General features: G+C 46.8%; 2 protein-coding genes across 3 annotated transcripts; both read right to left on the reverse strand.

Annotated features, from left to right (window-relative positions):
• Nucleotides 1-4,467: 4,467 nt before the first annotated feature.
• rbm28 (RNA binding motif protein 28) lies at nt 4,468-13,383 on the reverse strand. 2 transcript variants are annotated; one of them, XM_028958374.1, is made up of 19 exons: nt 13,153-13,383; nt 12,028-12,177; nt 11,828-11,949; nt 11,527-11,602; nt 11,354-11,446; nt 10,354-10,422; nt 10,158-10,266; nt 9,472-9,662; nt 8,971-9,034; nt 8,694-8,803; nt 8,541-8,614; nt 7,507-7,642; nt 7,349-7,413; nt 7,113-7,271; nt 6,728-6,877; nt 5,738-5,812; nt 5,145-5,377; nt 4,844-4,961; nt 4,468-4,684 (listed from the first exon to the last, which is right to left on the reverse strand). In XM_028958374.1, exons 1-19 carry the CDS (start codon nt 13,268-13,270, stop codon nt 4,541-4,543), a joined length of 2,256 nt encoding a protein of 751 aa, XP_028814207.1. In that variant the 5' UTR covers nt 13,271-13,383; the 3' UTR covers nt 4,468-4,540. The 2 variants fall into 2 exon arrangements, with proteins under 2 accessions (XP_028814207.1, XP_028814208.1); XM_028958375.1 differs by lacking the exon at nt 13,153-13,383 and adding an exon at nt 12,787-12,898.
• A 1,247-nt stretch (nt 13,384-14,630) lies between these two features.
• On the reverse strand, nt 14,631-17,623 carry LOC114767274 (uncharacterized). The gene is made up of 3 exons (XM_028958890.1): nt 17,554-17,623; nt 16,550-17,114; nt 14,631-15,465 (listed from the first exon to the last, which is right to left on the reverse strand). Exons 2-3 carry the CDS (start codon nt 17,025-17,027, stop codon nt 15,104-15,106), a joined length of 840 nt encoding a protein of 279 aa, XP_028814723.1. The 5' UTR covers nt 17,028-17,114; nt 17,554-17,623; the 3' UTR covers nt 14,631-15,103.
• Between the last annotated feature and the right edge of the window lie 1,543 nt (nt 17,624-19,166).

The following is a 19,166-nucleotide window of genomic DNA, read 5'->3' on the forward strand; positions in this document are numbered from 1 at the left end:
TCTACCAGGGCATAATATCAGCAGGATGTGAGACGTCAGCAGGGTAAAAGACGGCTGTGAACTCCGTAAACCTCATGCTGTTGATCTGAAGACGTTTCCACCACCGGTCAGTTCAGAAATTAAAACGTGACCTCAAGTCATTATTAGACAGTGTTCAGCCAGAGCCGGCACATCATTCCCAGGGTCAAGGGACACATCGGGCGTCTGTCCTCCTTCCGGGTGTAGACATAAACGCGACGGGGTGATACCTGCCATTAAACAAAGTCACTCATAAAGTCACTATATTCACTCATAGGATTGGACCTCAGCGGACCTGAGAGAGCTTGACCTCCACTCAATCCAGTCAGAGGTCATCTGTTATGCATCATGGCTGGAGATCCATACAGGGAGAGCATTCCAGTGACCTTGACCTGGGACAGGGAAAAAAAATGTTCATGTGGACCCGGACCAGACCGGACCGGACCGGGTAAAAGCTCCCAGCGGAGATGCGAGTGCAGAAGTGCGCCCCTAGTGTCGGGGGAGAGCCGCGTGCGGGCCGGGTGTGCCGGTGTTTTTTGTCGAGCCGTGGGGACAGTGAGAGCAGCAGCCCCTCAGATGATTCACACATGAGTCAACAGCCATGAGCTATAAAAGGGCCCCATCTGATGGACCTTCGGGGTGGCACGAGGCTTCAGACACAGAGGTAAGTCCCCCATCCATCCTCCTCCATCCCTTCATCCTTCCTTTATAGGTCAGAATAACCTGCCACCAAATATTCCATAGACATCTTGGACAAAAAAAGGGACAAAACACCTTCTTTATGTATCTTTTTTATTAATATTATTATAGGGTTATCTTGTTATCTTACCAAGTTATCTTGTACATCTGTGCTCCTACTGTAAATTAACTTTTTTTTATAAGTTTTTTCAAACAAGTTTGTTCTGGAATGATTGACCTTTGACTCCTTGCACCACTTGCATTGGTTTCAGTTTATTCAGAGTTTTGTACATCATTGCAGGTACTCCTGGTTAATACTGGACACACACACACACAACTAGAGGAGAGATGTCCGGTTTCTCAGCTCTGCTCGGCTTCTGCCTGCTGGCCGCTCTGACGGCCAGTAAAGCGAAACCCGTGTCAGATAACATCAGGCAGCAGATCAACACCATCGAGACCAGGATACGAGCTCACATGGATGAAGTATGTAGAACTGAGAAAACCAGTGAAAATTGGGTTGAAATATTAAAAAAAGAACTATGATGTTCTTCACAATGTATGACCCCTTGGAAATGTGAAATGCCTTCAAACTGTGACTCTCAGTAATTGTTTTCTTCTGAAAGAACCCGATGAAGATCCTGATTCCTCTACCAGAGGTCGTCCCAATCGACCAGCCCATCAGCGGCCTGATGTCCACACTGGAGACCCTTGGCGCTTTCCAGAAGATGGTGGATAGTCTGCTGAAGGGCCAGCCACAGCTGTCTGTAGACCTGAAGACCCTGCGCTCTCATCTGGAGTTGGCCATGGGCGAGCTGCCGTGTCCTCACAAGAAAGTGGACAAGGAGCACCACAAGGAGCTGGACTCCTTCCTCATGGCCAACGAGACGTATCCAGTGACCATGCGCCACGCTGCCCCTGCACCGGCTGCAGCAGTACATGGTCAAACTTCTCCAGAGCCTGGATCAGCTGAGGACCCTGCTGAGACCCCCCCCAACTCCACCCCACCCCCGTGTCACCAAAGACTCCAGTATTTATGCTATTTATTATTACTGTTGCAGTCATTATTCTTTTAAACATTTGTTTTAATATACAGTACGGGCCAAAAGTTTGGAGACACCTTCTCATTCAATGTGTTTTCTTTATCTTCATGACCATTTACGTTAGTAGATTCTCACTGAAGGGCATCAAAACTATGAATGAACACATGTGGAGTTCTGTACTTAACAAAAAGTGGAGACCTGACCTCCACAGTCACCGGACCTGAACCCAATCCAGATGGTTTGGGGTGAGCTGGACCAGCAAGTGCTAAACACCTCTGGGAACTCCTTCAAGACTGTTGGAGAAGCATTTCAGGTGATGACCTCTTGAAGCTCATCGAGAGAATGCCAAGAGTGTGTAAAGCAGTAATCAGAGCAAAGAAACTAGAATATAAAACATGTTTTATCAGTTATTTCACCTTTTTTTTGTTAAGTACAGAACTCCACATGTGTTCATTCATAGTTTTGATGCCTTCAGTGAGAATCTACCAACGTAAATGGTCATGAAGATAAAGAAAACACGTTGAATGAGAAGGTGTCCAAACTTTTGGCCTGTACTGTACTGTATGCAGATTCAAGATGCAAAATTATGGTAACATTTTATATTTTTATATGACGTTTTTTGCACAGTGCTTTTTTTTAAACAGAGTGTCACAAAGTTCCGCTCTGATCCCTTTGCACATTTGCACTAGACCAGTGTTTCCCAACCCTGGTCCTGGAGGAACATCTGTCGAGAAAGTTTTGTTCCAACCCACATATCTTCACAGGGCGCCGCACTCATTATAAGAGCATTAAGTAACACCTGAGCCTGGAGTGAGGCCTCTCAGGCAGACGTTCCTCCAGGACCAGGGTTGGGAAACGCTCGTGCGCTGAGACGTCATGCAGCTTTTCCAGAAACTCGATGCCGGCTCTGCCAGGAAGCGCTGCTGCTGATGCTGCCGCTTGATCAGAGCAGCCTGGTTCCTGCAGGTCCGAGCTGGATCTCAATGACATCACTGGTCACCAGGGCGGGTGGGAAACTTGAAACGCTTTTATACTTCTTTTATACACAGTTGCACATGGCATGTTGTCTCTTGCTATCTCTGAATAAAAAGGAGGCAATTCTGTTTTAAATATGACATGAATAAAAGGACATTTTATTTCCAAACACGTTTTGCTGTGTCACAATAAAAGTCTGTAGTCAGGACCTAATGGGCAAAAAGAATGTGTGTGTGTGTGTGTGTGTGTGTCAGCAGCAACAACATGTTCTCTTCCTGTCATTGGTCACCCTGAGAGATGGCTGGTACGATCAATCAGAATCAGAAACAGAACACTATACTGGACGGATCAATAAAAGCACAGATTGCCTGTGACAATAAAACAAGAAAATTTCAAAAAGATTTCAAAATATAGTCCTATAGTTCCTCCAGTCGTTTTTACGTACTGGAGGATGGATGGAATGTTATAATGTTGAGTGGGTTCAGAGTGCAGTTTTATTAGCAGTAAAATCATTAAGCAAAACTGACGAGTCACAGAAAAAAAAATTATTATTATTCTGTCTCGTCATCTTGACTGCATCATTTCTGATTGAACAATGAGAACATCGGCGCAGGCGGTGATGAAGTCACAGCCGCCCAGCCGTCCATCTTCACGGCGTCGAACCCGAACTCCAACCAGCGGCAGACCTGGATGGAGAACAGGTTCTAAAAGTCACGCTGGTCCTCACGGTGACTCAGCGTCTGGGATTTGGCATCGGCGTCATCACACAGGAGCAAGAAGACGAGGTTCTCGTCAACATGTGACCCGGGAGGCTTAAAATAAAAAAATAAGAAGATGATGAAGATGATGAGAAGGTGCCAATCCCTTCTGCATGGTGGCAAGCAACAGGACAGGCTCGAAAACTGTCTGGGAGACACCTTGATCCCAAAAACCTGGTTGAACAGTTCAGTTCTTCTTGACTGACTGACCAATAATCAAGAACTAGAGTGAACGTGAAATACTGTGCAGTTGCTGGTCACCATCATTGTCATCATCTCAGGGAAGTGGCACGACAAAAAGGAGCAGTGGTCGATCCGCCAAGGTGCCACCGAGCAAAGCGCCGTCCCCACACACTGCTCCCCGGGCGTCATGGCTGCCCACTGCTCACCAAGGGTGATGGTTAAATACAGAGGACACGTTTCGTTGTGTCACCGTGTGCTATGAATCTCAATCACTTCACTGACAAAAGTAACACAACATCTGAAGCAGAAGCAGCCACTGTGGTATTAAAGGGGTTCCCTGGCAGAACCCCGCCAGGCCCGATGTGGCTGAATCAGGATCGCTGACACTTAACCGATGCTTCTGGCTGCTTGGAAGCACCGAACGTTGGGACTGTACAACAAAAACGGCCCAATCAAACATCGGAGCATTGTCCAGGACGAGGACGCCGCAACGCTGCTGATATTGGGACGCAGTGCAGGACGCGCCCTGAAATGTTGACAGTGTCTTAACATCTTTGCTGCCAGTTCTTGCAATAAAGATTTTTTTCTCAATCATGAATTAAGTCTAGTTTTACACTAAAAGACAACTTCCATGAAGCTCTCCGTTTAAACACACTTGGTCTAGGACTAGACATTTTAATTTTCCCTCTTATAAGTCGCTTTGGATAAAAAGTAAAGTAGACCTAATCCTTGACGAGCATTTTATATATGTGATCAGATGCAGGCCTGTTCTGGTGGCCTTATAATCTGTCGATAGAATGAGAGGACAGGCGCAGGACTTGAAATCCACTTTTAATAAAATTCCGGAAGTGTTGAAACAACATGACAGGACACACACACACACAGGTCTCAGCTGCTGAACCACTTGCTCTTTTTAATCACAGAGCTCTTGGAGTCGGAGCCACCCATCAGCTTCCTCTTGTACTGTTCCACCAAACTGTCGAATCGATCATCCTCTCTGTTCCTGAATTTCCTCTTGCCTGGTTTCGCAGTCTGCGCATAAAAATGTACAAGTAAAAAAATTAAGAATAATTATTAAACAACAACAACAAATGGAAAAAATAATTAAATAAAACCGGCCAGAACCAGCAGGCAAATTCATACAGCCAGGAAAGAAGGTGTGAGAAGAACTTTCCAATGAAGAAACTGGACCTGTTTTTTCTGCAGGCCTGACTTCTCCAGAGAACGTATGCTGAGCTGCTCCTTCCGGCTGGGACGATTCTTCGGCTTTTGCGGCTGAACGGCCGGCTGCTTGCCCTTATCTCGATTTCTGTGGTGACACGTGGTACCGAGGTTACACCAGTAAGTGCGTGTTAAACCCTCAGTGTTGCAGATGATCGTCAGGGTCATTGCTGGACTCAGGTCCTCCACTGAACATTAGACAGCCCCTGGGATCTAGTTGGAATTGTCAAGTGAGTATCGGAATTGCCGAACTAGTCAGGCTGAGCCATACCTGATTTTTGGTCCTCGTTTGGAGGGAAGGGGAAGAACCTTCTGCCGTCTCTTGCCGTCCTCCAGTTCCACCTGCTCTGCCTCAGGTTTCGTCCTAAATCCAGAGTAGTTGCCACCCTTGGTCTCCGTGCCAGATGTTTCCCTCAGCGGCGTTTTTCCCTTTGCAGGTTTTTGCTGCTGGGACTTTTTCCCTCTTTCTGCAGGAGCTCCTTCAACCACACCACCTTGGGGTTTCTGCAGGGTTTAAGGAAGCCAAATGTAAGACTTTTTTACTGATCTTTAAGGTCACTTTCTCCGAAATTTAAGACCATGCGTCTGGGTCGGCAACTACAAGGGACAGTTTTTTTCGGCATGTTATTTTTCCAAATTTCTGTCTTTTTTTTTTTAGCCTTTGTCAATGTTAACACTCACATTACCTGTACTGCTGCGAGCCACTAGGGGGCGACTCACTATTTGTGAGTCATTTCCAGATAAATGCCGTAAATGTACTTCTGTGTGTTTAGCTGTATGTATGCCACATCTGCAGGTCACCGTGTTGACATGCTACATCCAGAGGGCGTGTCCGAGTCGGACTCGGGTTCCAGACACACGTACCATGTTCTGCTGCCGCCGTTTTTCCTGCAGCTTCAGCTTCCTCCTGTCCTCAAGGGAGAACTCCACAATCGGCCTCTGGAACAAGGGAGTGTGGCGGTCCAGGGTCATCACAGGTCAAGAAACATCAATCACACGGCGACCTGACCCCCCCCCGCGCTGTAGCGACTCTGTCGCATTTCACCAGCAAAAGCAATATTTTTGAGCATCAATTCTTTCAGCGAGACAAGGCCCAATCTGGGATGCCAAGAAAAACGGAGACTTCCAACAAGCCGCGCTCATTAATAAACATGATCACATTCCACCGCCAGGCCAAGAATGTGGTGGAGGGCGCCCTGTGGGGTCCCCAGCGGTTTAATTATCTCATTCAGTTCCGAGAAGACATGAACCTGAACGTGCAAAACAATTCCAGTCCGTTTTTTTTTTTTTTTTTGGGGGGGGGGCAAGTGTGTTCCGAGGAACCGTCTGTAGGGAGTGATTCACTTCTCGACATTTCAAACCTCGGACTTATTCAGCCACAATGGCACATGGTCCCAGTGAGTGGAACTGTTGATCTGTGGGCCTGTTCAACGCTCCGTCATTTACGAAAAACGAAGGATCATGTCCTGTGTTTGAAATGTTTTGCATATTTAGCTTTCCCATTTGTCCCCAATTTTAGGGAATCAATACAATGTGTGTGAGGATTAAAACTGGTTATTTTACAGTCAGAAGCAAAACCAGCACGTGCCTTGTCCATTCAGCCTGAATGGCAGAAAAACGTCTCGTCCATGTGAACGGGACCCTAACTCTCACCTCAGAGACGTACTTGAGAACATAACGTGAAATCATGTAGAAACATTTATGGGATGCATCGATAATCGAGATCGAATCGAGGCTCAAACCTCTAATATTAAGTGAGTTCGCTACGTCACATCCTAACTTGAGACCGATTTGCACGTTTTTATTCCAAAGTCCTTGTCTCTTTCTGACATGAAACCAGGTCCGGTGACCAACCTTATTGGGGCCGAAGATGTCGGGGTTGTTGTTGAGGTGGCGCAGGGTGTCAAGGGCGTGTTCATGCTGCTGGAACTGCACAAAGCCGTACCCGAGCGAGCGCCCGGCCACCTGCCCTCTCTCGGGCTTCTTGTCATACATCACACGGCACTGGAGTAATCACAAATACACTCAGTCAAATCATCATATTATAACAGGGATGAACAAGAAGTATTGGGGTAGTGAAGGGTAAATACTGTATAGAAGAATGTTATAAGTGATAAAAAGACAAAAACAATGCAATGTAAACATGAAAACAGGGCATTTATCAGACCTACAATCAGTTGTGACAGGGACAGTCCCCCTGGAGGTTTTAAAGGATGCCAGTTTAAGAAAAGAACCTGACCTCAGTGATCCGGACCCCTTTGGCCCCTCCGACTGCTTTAAGGCAGAGGGTCCTCAGCTGCTGCGGCTGCACCGACTTGGGCAGGTTGTGGACACAGAGCCTCGTCTTTGACACAAAGACGTTGACGTCCCTCAGCTTCACCCGCTTCAGCTCCTCAAACTGAAACACACGGTCACTTGAGCTGAATTCACCCGGGATGGGCTGTGAGGCTCGGCTACTGGATAACACACACTCACTCGAGCCCTCTTGGCCATGTCGGCTTCCGGCACGCCCTCGGCCGCTTTGCTTCCGGCGCGGATCACTGCAGAGATGACAGGAAGCGAGTGAGCGCTGGGTTTCACGAGAGACTGCGCCCTCTAGTGTCGGCTGGGCCTGACAGCGGCAAGAAACTCACAGCCCTCTCTGGCCAGGTACAGGTTCCTGCTGCCCGTGTGCATCTTGACCTTCTTGGTCTTCATCCGTTCCGCGTCCTCCCTGCTCACAGCCGCCGCGATGATCAGCCTCCTCCCGTCCAGGCGGATTCCTCCCGTCTGAGCACACAAAGGTTTGGACATTTTAAAAGCTCCTCCGAGCTGTGAGAACCACAGAGGCGGTACCTTTCATGCTGATAAACTTACATTTACAGCATTTACCAGACGCAACTTACAATCCGTAGTTACAGGGTCAGCCCCCCCCCCCCCCCCCCCCCCCCCCCCCCCCCCCCCCCCCCCCCTCCTGGAGACACTCAGGGTTAAGTGTCTTGCTCAGGGACACAATTGTAGTAAGTGGGATTTGAACCTGGACTTTCTGGTTCATAGGCGAGTGTGTTACCCACTAGGCTACTAACACCCATAAACTGGATCTAGAGCTAAAAAGTTATGCCCGGTGCCACAAGTACAGCTTTTTAAAATCCCCGCTTGCTCTGAATGCGCTATGGCGCCAGACGGAGACGGAAAGGAAATGAGCGGGTTTAAAAGGCGTTCGGCAGAGTGATCTGGTGACCAAACACTCCTGACAACGGTGGCTGACAATTTCACATCCAATTAACATTTAATAAAACAAAATTTACAACATGCGAATCATACGGGGTGTGGGGTGGTAGTAGCCTAGTGGGTAACACACTCGCCTATGAACCAGAAGACCCGGGTTCGAATCCCACTTACTACCATTGTGTTCCTGAGCAGGACACTTAACCCTAAGTTGCTCCGGGGGGACTGTCCCTGTAACAACTGGTTGTAAGTCGCTCTGGATAAGGGCGTCTGATAAATGCTGTAAATGATACGGAAAGGCTGAGTACTATAAACCAAAAGTTCGACCCGACTAAAATGACTGAAATTTAGCCCGAACCCGATGATTTACAGCTGTAATTGGATCAGTTCTATCAACTAAACAGATGGTCACCATTGTGAAAGTATTCTGCGTATTTTTGCGTTTTTGTTCCTCGCCCACCTCACAGCCGTCCTGAGAAGCAGCTAGACAGCGATCTGCGGCCTCTTTCGTCTTGAACTGGGCAAAAGCGCAGCCTGGGGAGAGAGGGGATGAAGAGGCGACACCAACGCGACAGAATGGGCTCTGATCCTCTGATCCGGCTCGGAGACGCACCTTTGGACGTTTCCGTGTCTGGATGCAGAACGATGCGGACGTACTTCAGTTCTCCGTACTGCAGAAGAGCTTCCTCCAGACCCTCCTCTTCAGTGTCAAACGATAGGTTTCTAAAGAAGAAGAACAGGTCCATCAATCATATTCACATTAACATTGTTATTTTACGAAAATCATATACAACTGCTGATTTTTATTTTATTTTTTTTTAAAAACACACATAAATTCTGTTCTATGTTTGTTTAAAGTCATGTCTGATGTTAAACTCTCTCTCACCCACCTGATGAAAATGGTTCTGCCTTCATTCACATCTGATGGCAGGAGACTCTTCTTTTTCTTTGATGCTGGGAAGACAGATTTTATTAAAAAAAAAAAGAAAAAAACCACCAGCAGAGTGAACTAAAACCATCTTGTATAATAAACTTTTCTAATACATTATTTTTACACAAGTTCAATCAAGACATGGGTCTGTTGGTGATCATCAAACAAGTATATATAAAACACATCTCAAAGTGAGGCGATCATAGATGATCAAGATAAAATTCACAACAGCCATTTTTCCCCATGTGGCAAAGAGAGAAAAGGCTGAAAACGGAGTCATGACATTACATGTTAATAAACTGTTTATTATCTCTGGCGTCTTCGATTTCAGTCAGAAAAAGTTTTGATTAAAAACAGATTGAAAAATCGAATAGAATTGTGATACATTTTTGCCACACTGTCCAGCTCTACCTCAAAGCCAAGGATGTAGTTAATAATAAATAATTCTCAGATAAATCACCATCATCATCCTCGCTGTCATCATCATCATCATCATCATCATCCTCGCTGTCGTCATCATCCTCATCCTCATCAGATGGAACACCGCTGTCATCACTGTCTTCCTTGTGAGATTCATCTTGCCTCTCATCATCATCATCTTCATCTTCATCATCTGACTCTGAAATCTCCTGCTCTTGCTTCACCTTTGACCTTTAAAAAGAATCCAACACAGACAGAACCCAGTTAACACAGATGCTGCTGGTGCATCAATGTTTGAGTTACTGAGTGAGGAGAATTTAATACGTTATAACTACGCAACAGGTCAGACATCTGGGTCCATCACCCGATACTTAAAACGAGGTAAGTGCGGTAATTAAGCCGCCCTTCATTTAATCACAGCAGATTCGTCTTACTGAATCCTTTGCAGACATTTTTGGGGAAAAAAAACTGCCAACGTTCCCGGCACGTTTTCAAGCCGCAAAGAGAACGTCGTTGATATGTGAGGTCCCCTTGATCGAGGTACCGTCCCCACACTCTGCTCCCCGGGCGCCTTTCATGGCTGCCCACTGCTCACTAGGGCTGGTGCAGGGTTAAACGCACGGTGTCACTGTGTGCTGTGCTTCACAATGACAATGTTGTCACTTTCGGAATAAAAAGAATTATTTTCATGTCAGTTCCACCCACACCACAGATGAACAAAAGTACCTTTTCTTTGGGGTTTTAACATCATCTTCAGAATCATCACTGCTGTCATTGTCATGGTCAGAGGCCTGTTCTACGGTCTCCTTCTTCACGGTCTCCCCTTTTTTGGGCTCTACAAAGACAAGGTTCTGAGGCTATGAGATCGACCGAAGGAACATTCTGATGTGGTGGAACGTGTGACATGAGACACTGCGGTCACCTGAGGAGCGTGGCTGAGCGGCAACAAACTTGTCCTTAGCGACGGCCCAGTCCACAGCCACCTGCCTGCCTGTGAGAGCAAGTGGAGGAGAAAAGTGTGACGACACATCGCTTCACTCATCAAGCACATCGGGATTTATGGAATCATGTGATGGGTTCAGGACAACATCTCAACCTGGTATGTAATCGAGAAGCACTTAATAAAGGTGGAAGTTCCATTTACGGCACTTAAAAGAAGCCTTTATGGGTGGTAGTAACCTAGCGGGTAACACACTCACCTATGGACCAGAAGACCCAGGTTCAAACCCCACTTACTACCATTGTGTCCCTGAGCAAGACACTTAACCCTGAGTGTCTCCGGGGGGGGACTGTCCCTGTAACTACTGATTGTAAGTCGCTCTGGATAAGGGCGTCTGGTAAATGCCGTAAATGTTACCATCGGAGAAGTAAGCAGTACTGGTTCACTAGGACTCAAACCATGAATATCATCATTTTATTCACTCTTTTTCCACTCATCAGCTTTTATTCACTTGATCACCATCTCAGCCTGAAGATCTGTCTGAAGAAAGGCGACGGGCGAGAGGGGACGCTCGGCCCGCACATTTATCGCGGCGTGGAATGTGTTGTATAGATGCGCTGTGCTTTTTCAGCGTGAAAATGGAAGGTGAGGCGATGAAATGGACGCAAGTTTCTGGCAATTGTGTTTTGGTTGCAGAGGAAAAAAAACTATTATAGTTTTAATAGTAAAAAACCACTAGGTAATTAGGGAGAATCCACCCCCCCACACACACACACAAAATGGAGAAATTGGTTGCACTCTAGAACCTTGGTCTTGTATTGTAGAGAAGGAATCTACAGGAGCAGGAAAGATTGGTGACATGAGTCGAGAAGGAGAAGTGGTTGTCTGTTGGCTGCGTGCAGTTAAATGCTAAATTTACCTCCGAAAAGCATCAAACGATATCAGAGCTTCAGTCAACAAAGTGCACATTACATTGGTCTACCTTTAATTTCCTTCAGGTTGGTGGCAGCCAGGGCTTTGCCCGCCTCCAGCATGTTCCTGAATTGGACGAAGGCGAAGCCTCGCATCTTCCCATCTACAAAAAAAGGCATTCAACTCAAAAATATCTTTCTTTCGAACCCAAACAGGAGAGAACACAGAGCCTGACTTTGTTACCTGGCTTTCGGGGAATGCTGACCTCCAGGACTACCCCAAACTGAGAGAAGGTCTCCTTCAGATCATCTTCAGAACACTGAAAACAAAAATGCGCGTTTATCAGACGCCCTTATCCAGAGCGCCTTACAATCAGTAGTTACAGGGACAGTCCCCCCCTGGAGACACTCAGGGTTAAGTGTCTTGCTCAGGGACACGATGGTAGTAAGTGGGGTTTGGGCCTGGGACTTTGTGCCTGAAAACCAGCCTGAGTGTGGAGTGTTGGGTATGAGCATGTGGCAGATGAAGGAATTGAACAAATTACCTTAAAACTGAGGTTTCTGATGACCAGCCGGGCTTTTTTATTCTGTTTCCGTCCATTCTGCTCTTTCGGTCTCGGCTGCTCCCCTTCTGTTGAATCAGTGGCCGGTGCTTTCTCTTTCTCGCCTGAGAAATGGACCAATAAAATAAGCCTTAAACCATAAGATGCATACAGCACTGCGGAGCCACGGAGAACAGACTTACGCTTTTTCTCTTTCTTGTTGTTGAGCCTTTTCTTGGCCACAGCGATGACAATCTTCTGTCCATCATAATCTCTGACTTCGCTCAGTGCTCGCTGGGCATCATCCTCCATCGAGAACGTCACGTAACCGATGCCGCGACATTTGTCCGTGCCTGTTGGAACGTCATGCACTTCACCAGCCATCCTGCCACCCGGGTCCGCACAGACCACTGCCAATCATTTCATTCTACTCGGCGCAAAATACGTGGGAGCAGTGATGAAAAGTAGCAGCCAGCTCACCTGGTGCATTTCAGATGTGGATATGATGTGGGTTAAAGCCCACATCCTTCACTCTGATTTATGCATATTATTTCATCCAAAATGTCACCAGGGGGGATAATTTTGATCAGCCGACTGAAGTGGTAGGGTGGTAGTAGCCTAGTGGGTAACACACTCGCCTATGAACCAGAAGACCCGGGTTCGAATCCCACTTACTACCATTGTGTCCCTGAGCAAGACACTTAACCCTAAATTGCTCCAGGGAGACTGTCCCTGTAATACTGATTGTAAGTCGCTCTGGAAAAGGGCGTCTGATAAATGCTGTAAATGTAAATGTGAAGTATATAAAATTAAATTATATATTTATTATAGAAATTTCGGATTTATAATGGTGAAACGGAGCCAGCCTTGTCCCGCAAGATCGCTTTATATAGATCTATATTATGGTTTTCAACGCTGATGACACACCAAAATACAGATCCCATGATGCAGCGTTCGGTTACCTGGCCGATCGTGATCTTTACCCTGCAGCCGAATACGTCGTTTCCACGTCGACATCAAATGGGTTGTGGAGCAGCTCGAATCACCCAAAGCGCCGTGCAAACTCGGTACGCTCGGATTGACAGCAAAGTGCGCACTGCATTGTGGGATCTGTAGTTTGTGTGTAATCCGAGCTCATAATAGAAGATCTGTATAAAGTGATCCCACGGGACGTGGCCGAGTATGACACACGGGTTCTAGCCAGACATGACCCGAGTCCAGGAGGAGCGCGGTCAAATTAGAACAGGAACGTCAGAGTCACCACAGGTGGTTTTAAATATTTATACACACTTCACATCGCCTCCGTGGGTGCGAATGAACGCGATTACCTTTATCACGGACCACGAAGCAGTGCTTCACGGGTCCCACCTCCGAGAAGATCTCCTGCAAGCGGTCGCCGGAGGCCGCGGGGGGCAGGTTCCGCACGAACAACGTTAGCGACGACATCCTCCGTGGATTTTACCGGGGAGCCGGGCGCTGAGCGGGGCAGGGGCCTGGTGCACAGCGTCAAAAAAGCCGCACGCGTTTCTCACACGCGGCAGCCATGTTAGGCGGACCGAGACGCGCACGGCGACAGCGCGACACGTCGCCCCCTGCCGGACGGGAGGCGGCGCCACAGCGACCGGTTTCTTAAAACGGTAAAGAAGCGGGACCATAAAACCCAGGACAGCACTGCACTTCATCAAAAATGCAAGCATTACATTTAGCTAACTTAACTAAAGCCCGAAAATATTGATTTACTTCAGAATTTCCCTATTCTTATAGTGTATGGCATTGTGTGTTTTCTCATTGCAAATGGAATAATATCTACTTTCACTTTTAATTGTTAAAACAGGTTGGGAAGATGAAGGGAAATTTTTCCCTACAGCTTAAAACTCTTTCACAGATAAGATATAATTAAAAAGTGGTTAATCTGAAAGGTCAAGATATTTCCTTTTAAACAAAAAAGAAATGCTAGGGAACTATTTGTAAGTTTGTTATGAAAATGTTAACAATTTTAAAGGTCCACCATAATGAAAATGTCACTTCGTGAGATTATTTAACATTAATATGAGTTCCCCTAGCCTGTCTATGGTCCTGCAGTTGAAAACGAAGTGATTGTCATTGTGGAAACACACAATATGGTGACACAACAAAATGTGTCCCATGGTGAGCAGCCATGACAGGCGCCCGGGGAGCAGTGCTTTGCTCAGTGGAACCGCAGTGGCACCCTGGCGGATCGGGATTCGAACCGGCAACACTCTGATTATGGGGCCGCTTCCTTAACCGCTAGGTCACCACTGCCCTGATGCTAGAAATGGCGATAGGTGTTTGGTAATTCAGAGAGCGGCAGCTCAGAGGGTTGGATCTGGAATTTGTCCCCCTTATGATGTCATAAGGGGAAAGGTTACCTCCCGTTTCTCGTGCTTAGTGCAAAACAAAAAAAAATTATATTGTATGTCTGCACCAAACATTGTGGTTGGCGAATGGTGTTCATGACGTAATTTCCGCGAATGCCCCCTCAACTTCAACAGGACGCTCTCCTCCTCGTCCCGCCTCTCTCCTCCTCATTAGCATTTATAGCTAAAGACACCGAAACGGCACGTCCTGGCAAGCCTCATTGTCGGACTGGATCAAAGTGGCTGTAATTCTGCACCATGGCTGAATTTCAGCAAGAGATTTTGGATACAGAATCAGGGGACCAACAACACCGATATAAAAGCAAAAAGGCAACCTTCCAGAAACTGGTCCTTTTCTTTACCCACTAGGCCACCACCGCCCTGTGCTGTCTTACAATGACAATTCTGAACTTTCAATTCTCATCAAGTTTCATTCGCAACACAAACTTTAATTAAAAACGAGAGTGTGTGAACAATGTTACAAAAGGCGACAGAGACGACATGTCTTTTACCCAAAACTAAAGCACCTCTCATTATTACATCTCATCGTGATTAGTGAAAGCACAATAGTACAAACCATTTACAAACTACTTATAACAAGTCGCTTAGGAAAAAGGACGACAGATAAATGCCGTAAATGCAGTAGAAAAGAACAATTGCTCAGAATTAAGCGTAGGAAAAAAAACAGAGGCGCCTGATGGATCTCAGGAGAGGTAGAAAAAAACCCCACACAATTCTTCTGACCTAACGTAGACCTCCTCTCAGCTCCACATAGCCTCCTGTGCAATATGTGCCCAGCTCAAACATGTTAAATTATTATGGTTTGAATGTTGAAGTAGTGGACCGTGGTAAACCCTGGTAAAAAAAAAAAAAAAAAAGTGCTGTGTGTAGGAAAGGTAGTTCACATTTTGGCTCGGAGTGGAACCATGTCGAGCGTCTGCAGAAAGCCATTCAGCGTGGAGAGGTATTCCTCAGAGTGGACGTGCAAGTGGGCGGCGTGAACAGACTCCGCCCACTTCCTGCTCTGCACGCTCACGCCCCTGTCGCTCCACCGGCCAATCAGCTCCTCCAGTTTCTCCCAGTCGCACAAGTCGTCGTTCTGGCTGTAGAAGAAGAGTGCGGGCGCCGTCACGGGGCTCTCCCAGAACGCGTCCACGCCCATGTTGAAGTAATCCACAGTCTGCCGCTTAAACACCCTGAAGTAGAGCAGGCTGGCGCTCTTCACCAGGCCCGCAAATCGAGGGACTGTGTTTTTGGCCACTCCTGCAAGGAAAATGACGGCAACTTTCACAGGGATGGTAGTAGCATAGTGGGTAACACACTTGCCTACGAACCAGAAGACGACAGAGTCACAGGTTTACATTTACATTTACATACATTTACATTTATGGCATTTATCAGACGCCCTTATCCAGAGCGACTTACAATCAGTATTTACAGGGACAGTCTCCCTGGAGCAACTTAGGGTTAAGTGTCTTGCTCAGGGACACAATGGTAGTAAGTGGGATTTGAACCCGGGTCTTCTGGTTCATAGGCGAGTGTGTTACCCACTAGGCTACTACCACCGCAGGTTCAAATCCCAAGTGTCCCTGAGCAAGACACTTAGCCCTAAATTGCTCCAGGGGGGGACTGTCCCTGTAACTACTGATTGTAAGTCGCTCTGGATAAGAGCGTCTGATAAATGCCATAAATGTAAATGTAAAAAGCATGTCAAAAAGCAAAGCTCAGGGTTCTTACACGCGTTTACAGACTAATTTCTGTGGCTTTTCAGTTACACGAAGGCAAATTTTCAACGGTCTCTGAGTTTTCTGTGCAAATGTGGAGAAAAAAAAAAATTAAATAGTCAAACTAAACCTACAACGAGCCCGAAAAGCTGAACTTAAACGACAGCGTTTCTTCCTCCAGGCTTGTGTGAGTCAAGGTAAAATGGAGACACGTTTGGGTGTCGATCAAGCAATTTCAAGCAATTTCCTTTGGGATGAATAAAGTTTTCTGATTCTGATCATCAGCTTTTTTGAAAAGAGACACGCGGCTGAGAAAGTTGCTAGAGACCTGCGCTAGTTTTAATGTCTTACGGGAACTATGTACTCCATTATTTACACGTGAATGTATAATCACACATCAATGACCTTTCCAGAACTATGCACGTTTTTAATTTCGTATTCCAAAACTTTCTGAGGCCTGGAAAATTCTCTTTCCAAATTCCAGGACTTTTCCAGGTTTTTAATTACAGTAGGAACCCTGAAAGCAGTTACATTATTTGGTCTGAATATTTCTGTGCACCCTGTTAAAGTAAATTAAGGTGATGAGGTGAATTGGAACGACTCCGCCCGACATCACCACCCACCTATAGCCATTCTGTCCAGCGACCCCATGACCAAGCTGTCGTACACGTGGCCGTGGATGCGCTGCAGCAGGCCCTGGTAACGCTGGACGTCTTTGGCCACATGGACGAGCAGCTGAGCGAAGGTGTAGCCTCCAATGGAGAGGGCGTGGACCAGCAGGGGGCGCTGCGAGAAGCGCTCGCTCTGAAGGAGCTCCAGGACGTGGGCCCCGTACTGCAGCCCCCAGCGGGGCCACAGGAACTTGAGGACGTCGCTGTCCACGGACAGGACGTCGAAGCCGGCGCGGAAGTAGATGTCGCAGTACTTGGCCGTGGCTTTGGGCCGGGAGCCCAGCCAGGGCAGCAGCAGCAGCAGCGGCTTCCTGTTCTCGGGCACGCTGGCGCGGCCGGGCACCTGCACAGAGTGGTTGTGGTAGTAGGTGATGGACTTGCTGATCTTATGGGCGGTCACCCCGCCGGAGATGCTGACCCGGGAGATCATGGCAACCGTGGCACTGCAGTAAAATCGTAAATATAAAACATGCGTAGAAAAAGGGATCCAGGCTAATTTTCTGCAATGGTGCCTGAACTGGAAAAAAAAAAAAAAAAAAAAGTTAGGTGCACAAAAATTGATGACATTGCATTTAACAGCACTGTTTTGTTTTATTTCTATGCATATAGGCAATATCGAATCGATGAGTGAAAGTGAAGTGATTGTCATTGTGAAACACAGCAGCACAACACACTGTGACACATACAAGCACGCAGGTACACAGGCAGAAAGGCACGCAAAGGATGTCACCACTCGAGGTCAAAGGGTAAAAAACATTTTAGGTCAAAGGTTTCCCAGAAAATGACCGCGAGGACTATGTAGGGAAATTATTGCTTTATAATAACTGGAAACATTGAAAATGTCGACAAAACTTCAACAGGAAACTTCACACGACACGTTTCTTTTCTCAGCAATTATTTAAAATTAGACTGGACACGAAATATATCTTGGAATTTATAGCTTCGACTTTATCTACCTGAAAACCGGCGTTGAGACAATCCTGGAGTTCAACCGTCCGCCTTAACGCCGGACCGCCTCTTCTCCTCCTCCTTATGTTGCGCATGTGCGGAGTCGCTACGGCTCTTTACTGCCGCCTACAGGTCGCCGGGAAACAGCGCGCTTTTAATTCACTCTAGACACGACCGCGGCGCCGGCGGGGGGCCGCTTAGTGGCCGGTTATAGTATTGCACTTTGTGTTAAACTACGTTAAAATAATTTATTATGATGTCTGGGCTACCAAGTGACACACGATGAGCATTAAAAAACGCTCTTTTTCGTCTTTTGTCACGCACTTGGAAAAATAATGTATATCCACTCTGGGCAGTGGTGGCCTAGCGGTTAAGTAAGCGGCCTCATAATCAGAAGGTTCGAGTCCCGAGCCTCCAAAGGTGCCACTGAGGTCCCCTTGATGAAGGTACCGCCCCCACGCACTGCTCCCCGGGCGCCTGTCCCGGCTGCCCACTGCTCACCAAGGGTGATAAATACAGAGGGCACATTTCATTGTGTCACAATGTGTGCTGCGCTGCAGTGTTTCACAATGACAATCACTTCACTTTCATATGTACACTTACTTATATTCTATGCATGCAGTCATTCACAAATATCATTTTATGTATATACTGATATTTTTATTTTTACAAAGTACATCCAACTGTCTTTTTTTCTAGGATCATTTGTTTGTATTTTGAACTTTTTATATTATAAAGTCACCATATTTATTTATTTGTTTATTTATTGCTTGTCCTGTCCTCTTTCTGCAGTGATAACGTAAATTTCCCACTTGTGGGACTAATAAAGGATGTTATTTTTTTCTCATATTAAATAATTGTAGGCCTTGTGATGTCTTGAGTGGGGACCGCTGTTCGACCTTCTGTCTACGGCCTTTTCAACTTCTTCACGTGTCTTTTACTCAAAGATGCACGCTTTAAATGGGAATTCTTTTTCGCTCTTCCGAGGCGCCATTATAGCTGAGCTAAGAAGCCAAGCAGCCTGTAATCGCTGTTTGTTCCGTTCAGTAGTATCGCACGCGGTCGGGGTCATGCACAGCAGGACTACTTTCAGAGCCGCTCATGCGCATGATCTGTTTGGGGCAGAACAGGCCGCCGGCGGCCGGAGGTGCATCGCTGATGTCATGTGTTTGACCAGATCATTGTTTCACGGCTCATTTGGTGGCTTCCTGCTCTCCCTGCCTTTAATAAAGCCTCTCTCTGGCCTCACGCCCCTTCGTCTTATCCCTCCTGGTCTGCGTGGGCTTGTATCTCACATCAATATTAATTACAATTACACACGTCAAATCACGATGCACGCTGCAAAATTGTGGCTGCAAATGCAGCAGAAGGGATTACTGAGCCAACACTTAATTTAATGAAATGTCAGGACAGACGTCCCTGTGAGAACCGGTATGGAGAATCCTGGGTAATGTGTGATCGAAAGAACTGGACGAGGTCTGGTTGCCGGACACGTTTTGGTCCGGAATGGAGTTCCTTGGGAGGACAGTTAACTGAGCGGACCTGCGATCGCTGTCCTAGTTCTCTCGTCCCTCAGGGTGTGTTTAAATAGACGCTGATCTACATCCTCACACGGCACAGA

This window comes from Denticeps clupeoides, chromosome 17 (genome assembly GCF_900700375.1).
Source record: "Denticeps clupeoides chromosome 17, fDenClu1.1, whole genome shotgun sequence".
In the NCBI taxonomy this organism is placed as follows: domain Eukaryota; kingdom Metazoa; phylum Chordata; class Actinopteri; order Clupeiformes; family Denticipitidae; genus Denticeps; species Denticeps clupeoides.

What these genes read in the sequence shown, in the direction of transcription:
- rbm28 (XM_028958374.1), bottom strand. Translation starts at nt 13,270, where the DNA reads ATGTCGTCGCTAACGTTGTTCGTGCGGAACCTGCCCCCCGCGGCCTCC. An exon ending in ACATGGCCAAGAGGGCTCGA is followed by an intron (nt 7,272 to 7,348) that starts GTGAGTGTGTGT and finishes CGTGTGTTTCAG; the next exon opens with TTTGAGGAGCTGAAGCGGGT. An exon ending in AAACGAGGACCAAAAATCAG is followed by an intron (nt 4,962 to 5,144) that starts GTATGGCTCAGC and finishes GTGTCACCACAG; the next exon opens with AAATCGAGATAAGGGCAAGC.
- LOC114767274 (XM_028958890.1), bottom strand. Translation starts at nt 17,027, where the DNA reads ATGATCTCCCGGGTCAGCATCTCCGGCGGGGTGACCGCCCATAAGATC. An exon ending in GCTGGACAGAATGGCTATAG is followed by an intron (nt 15,466 to 16,549) that starts GTGGGTGGTGAT and finishes TTTTCCTTGCAG; the next exon opens with GAGTGGCCAAAAACACAGTC.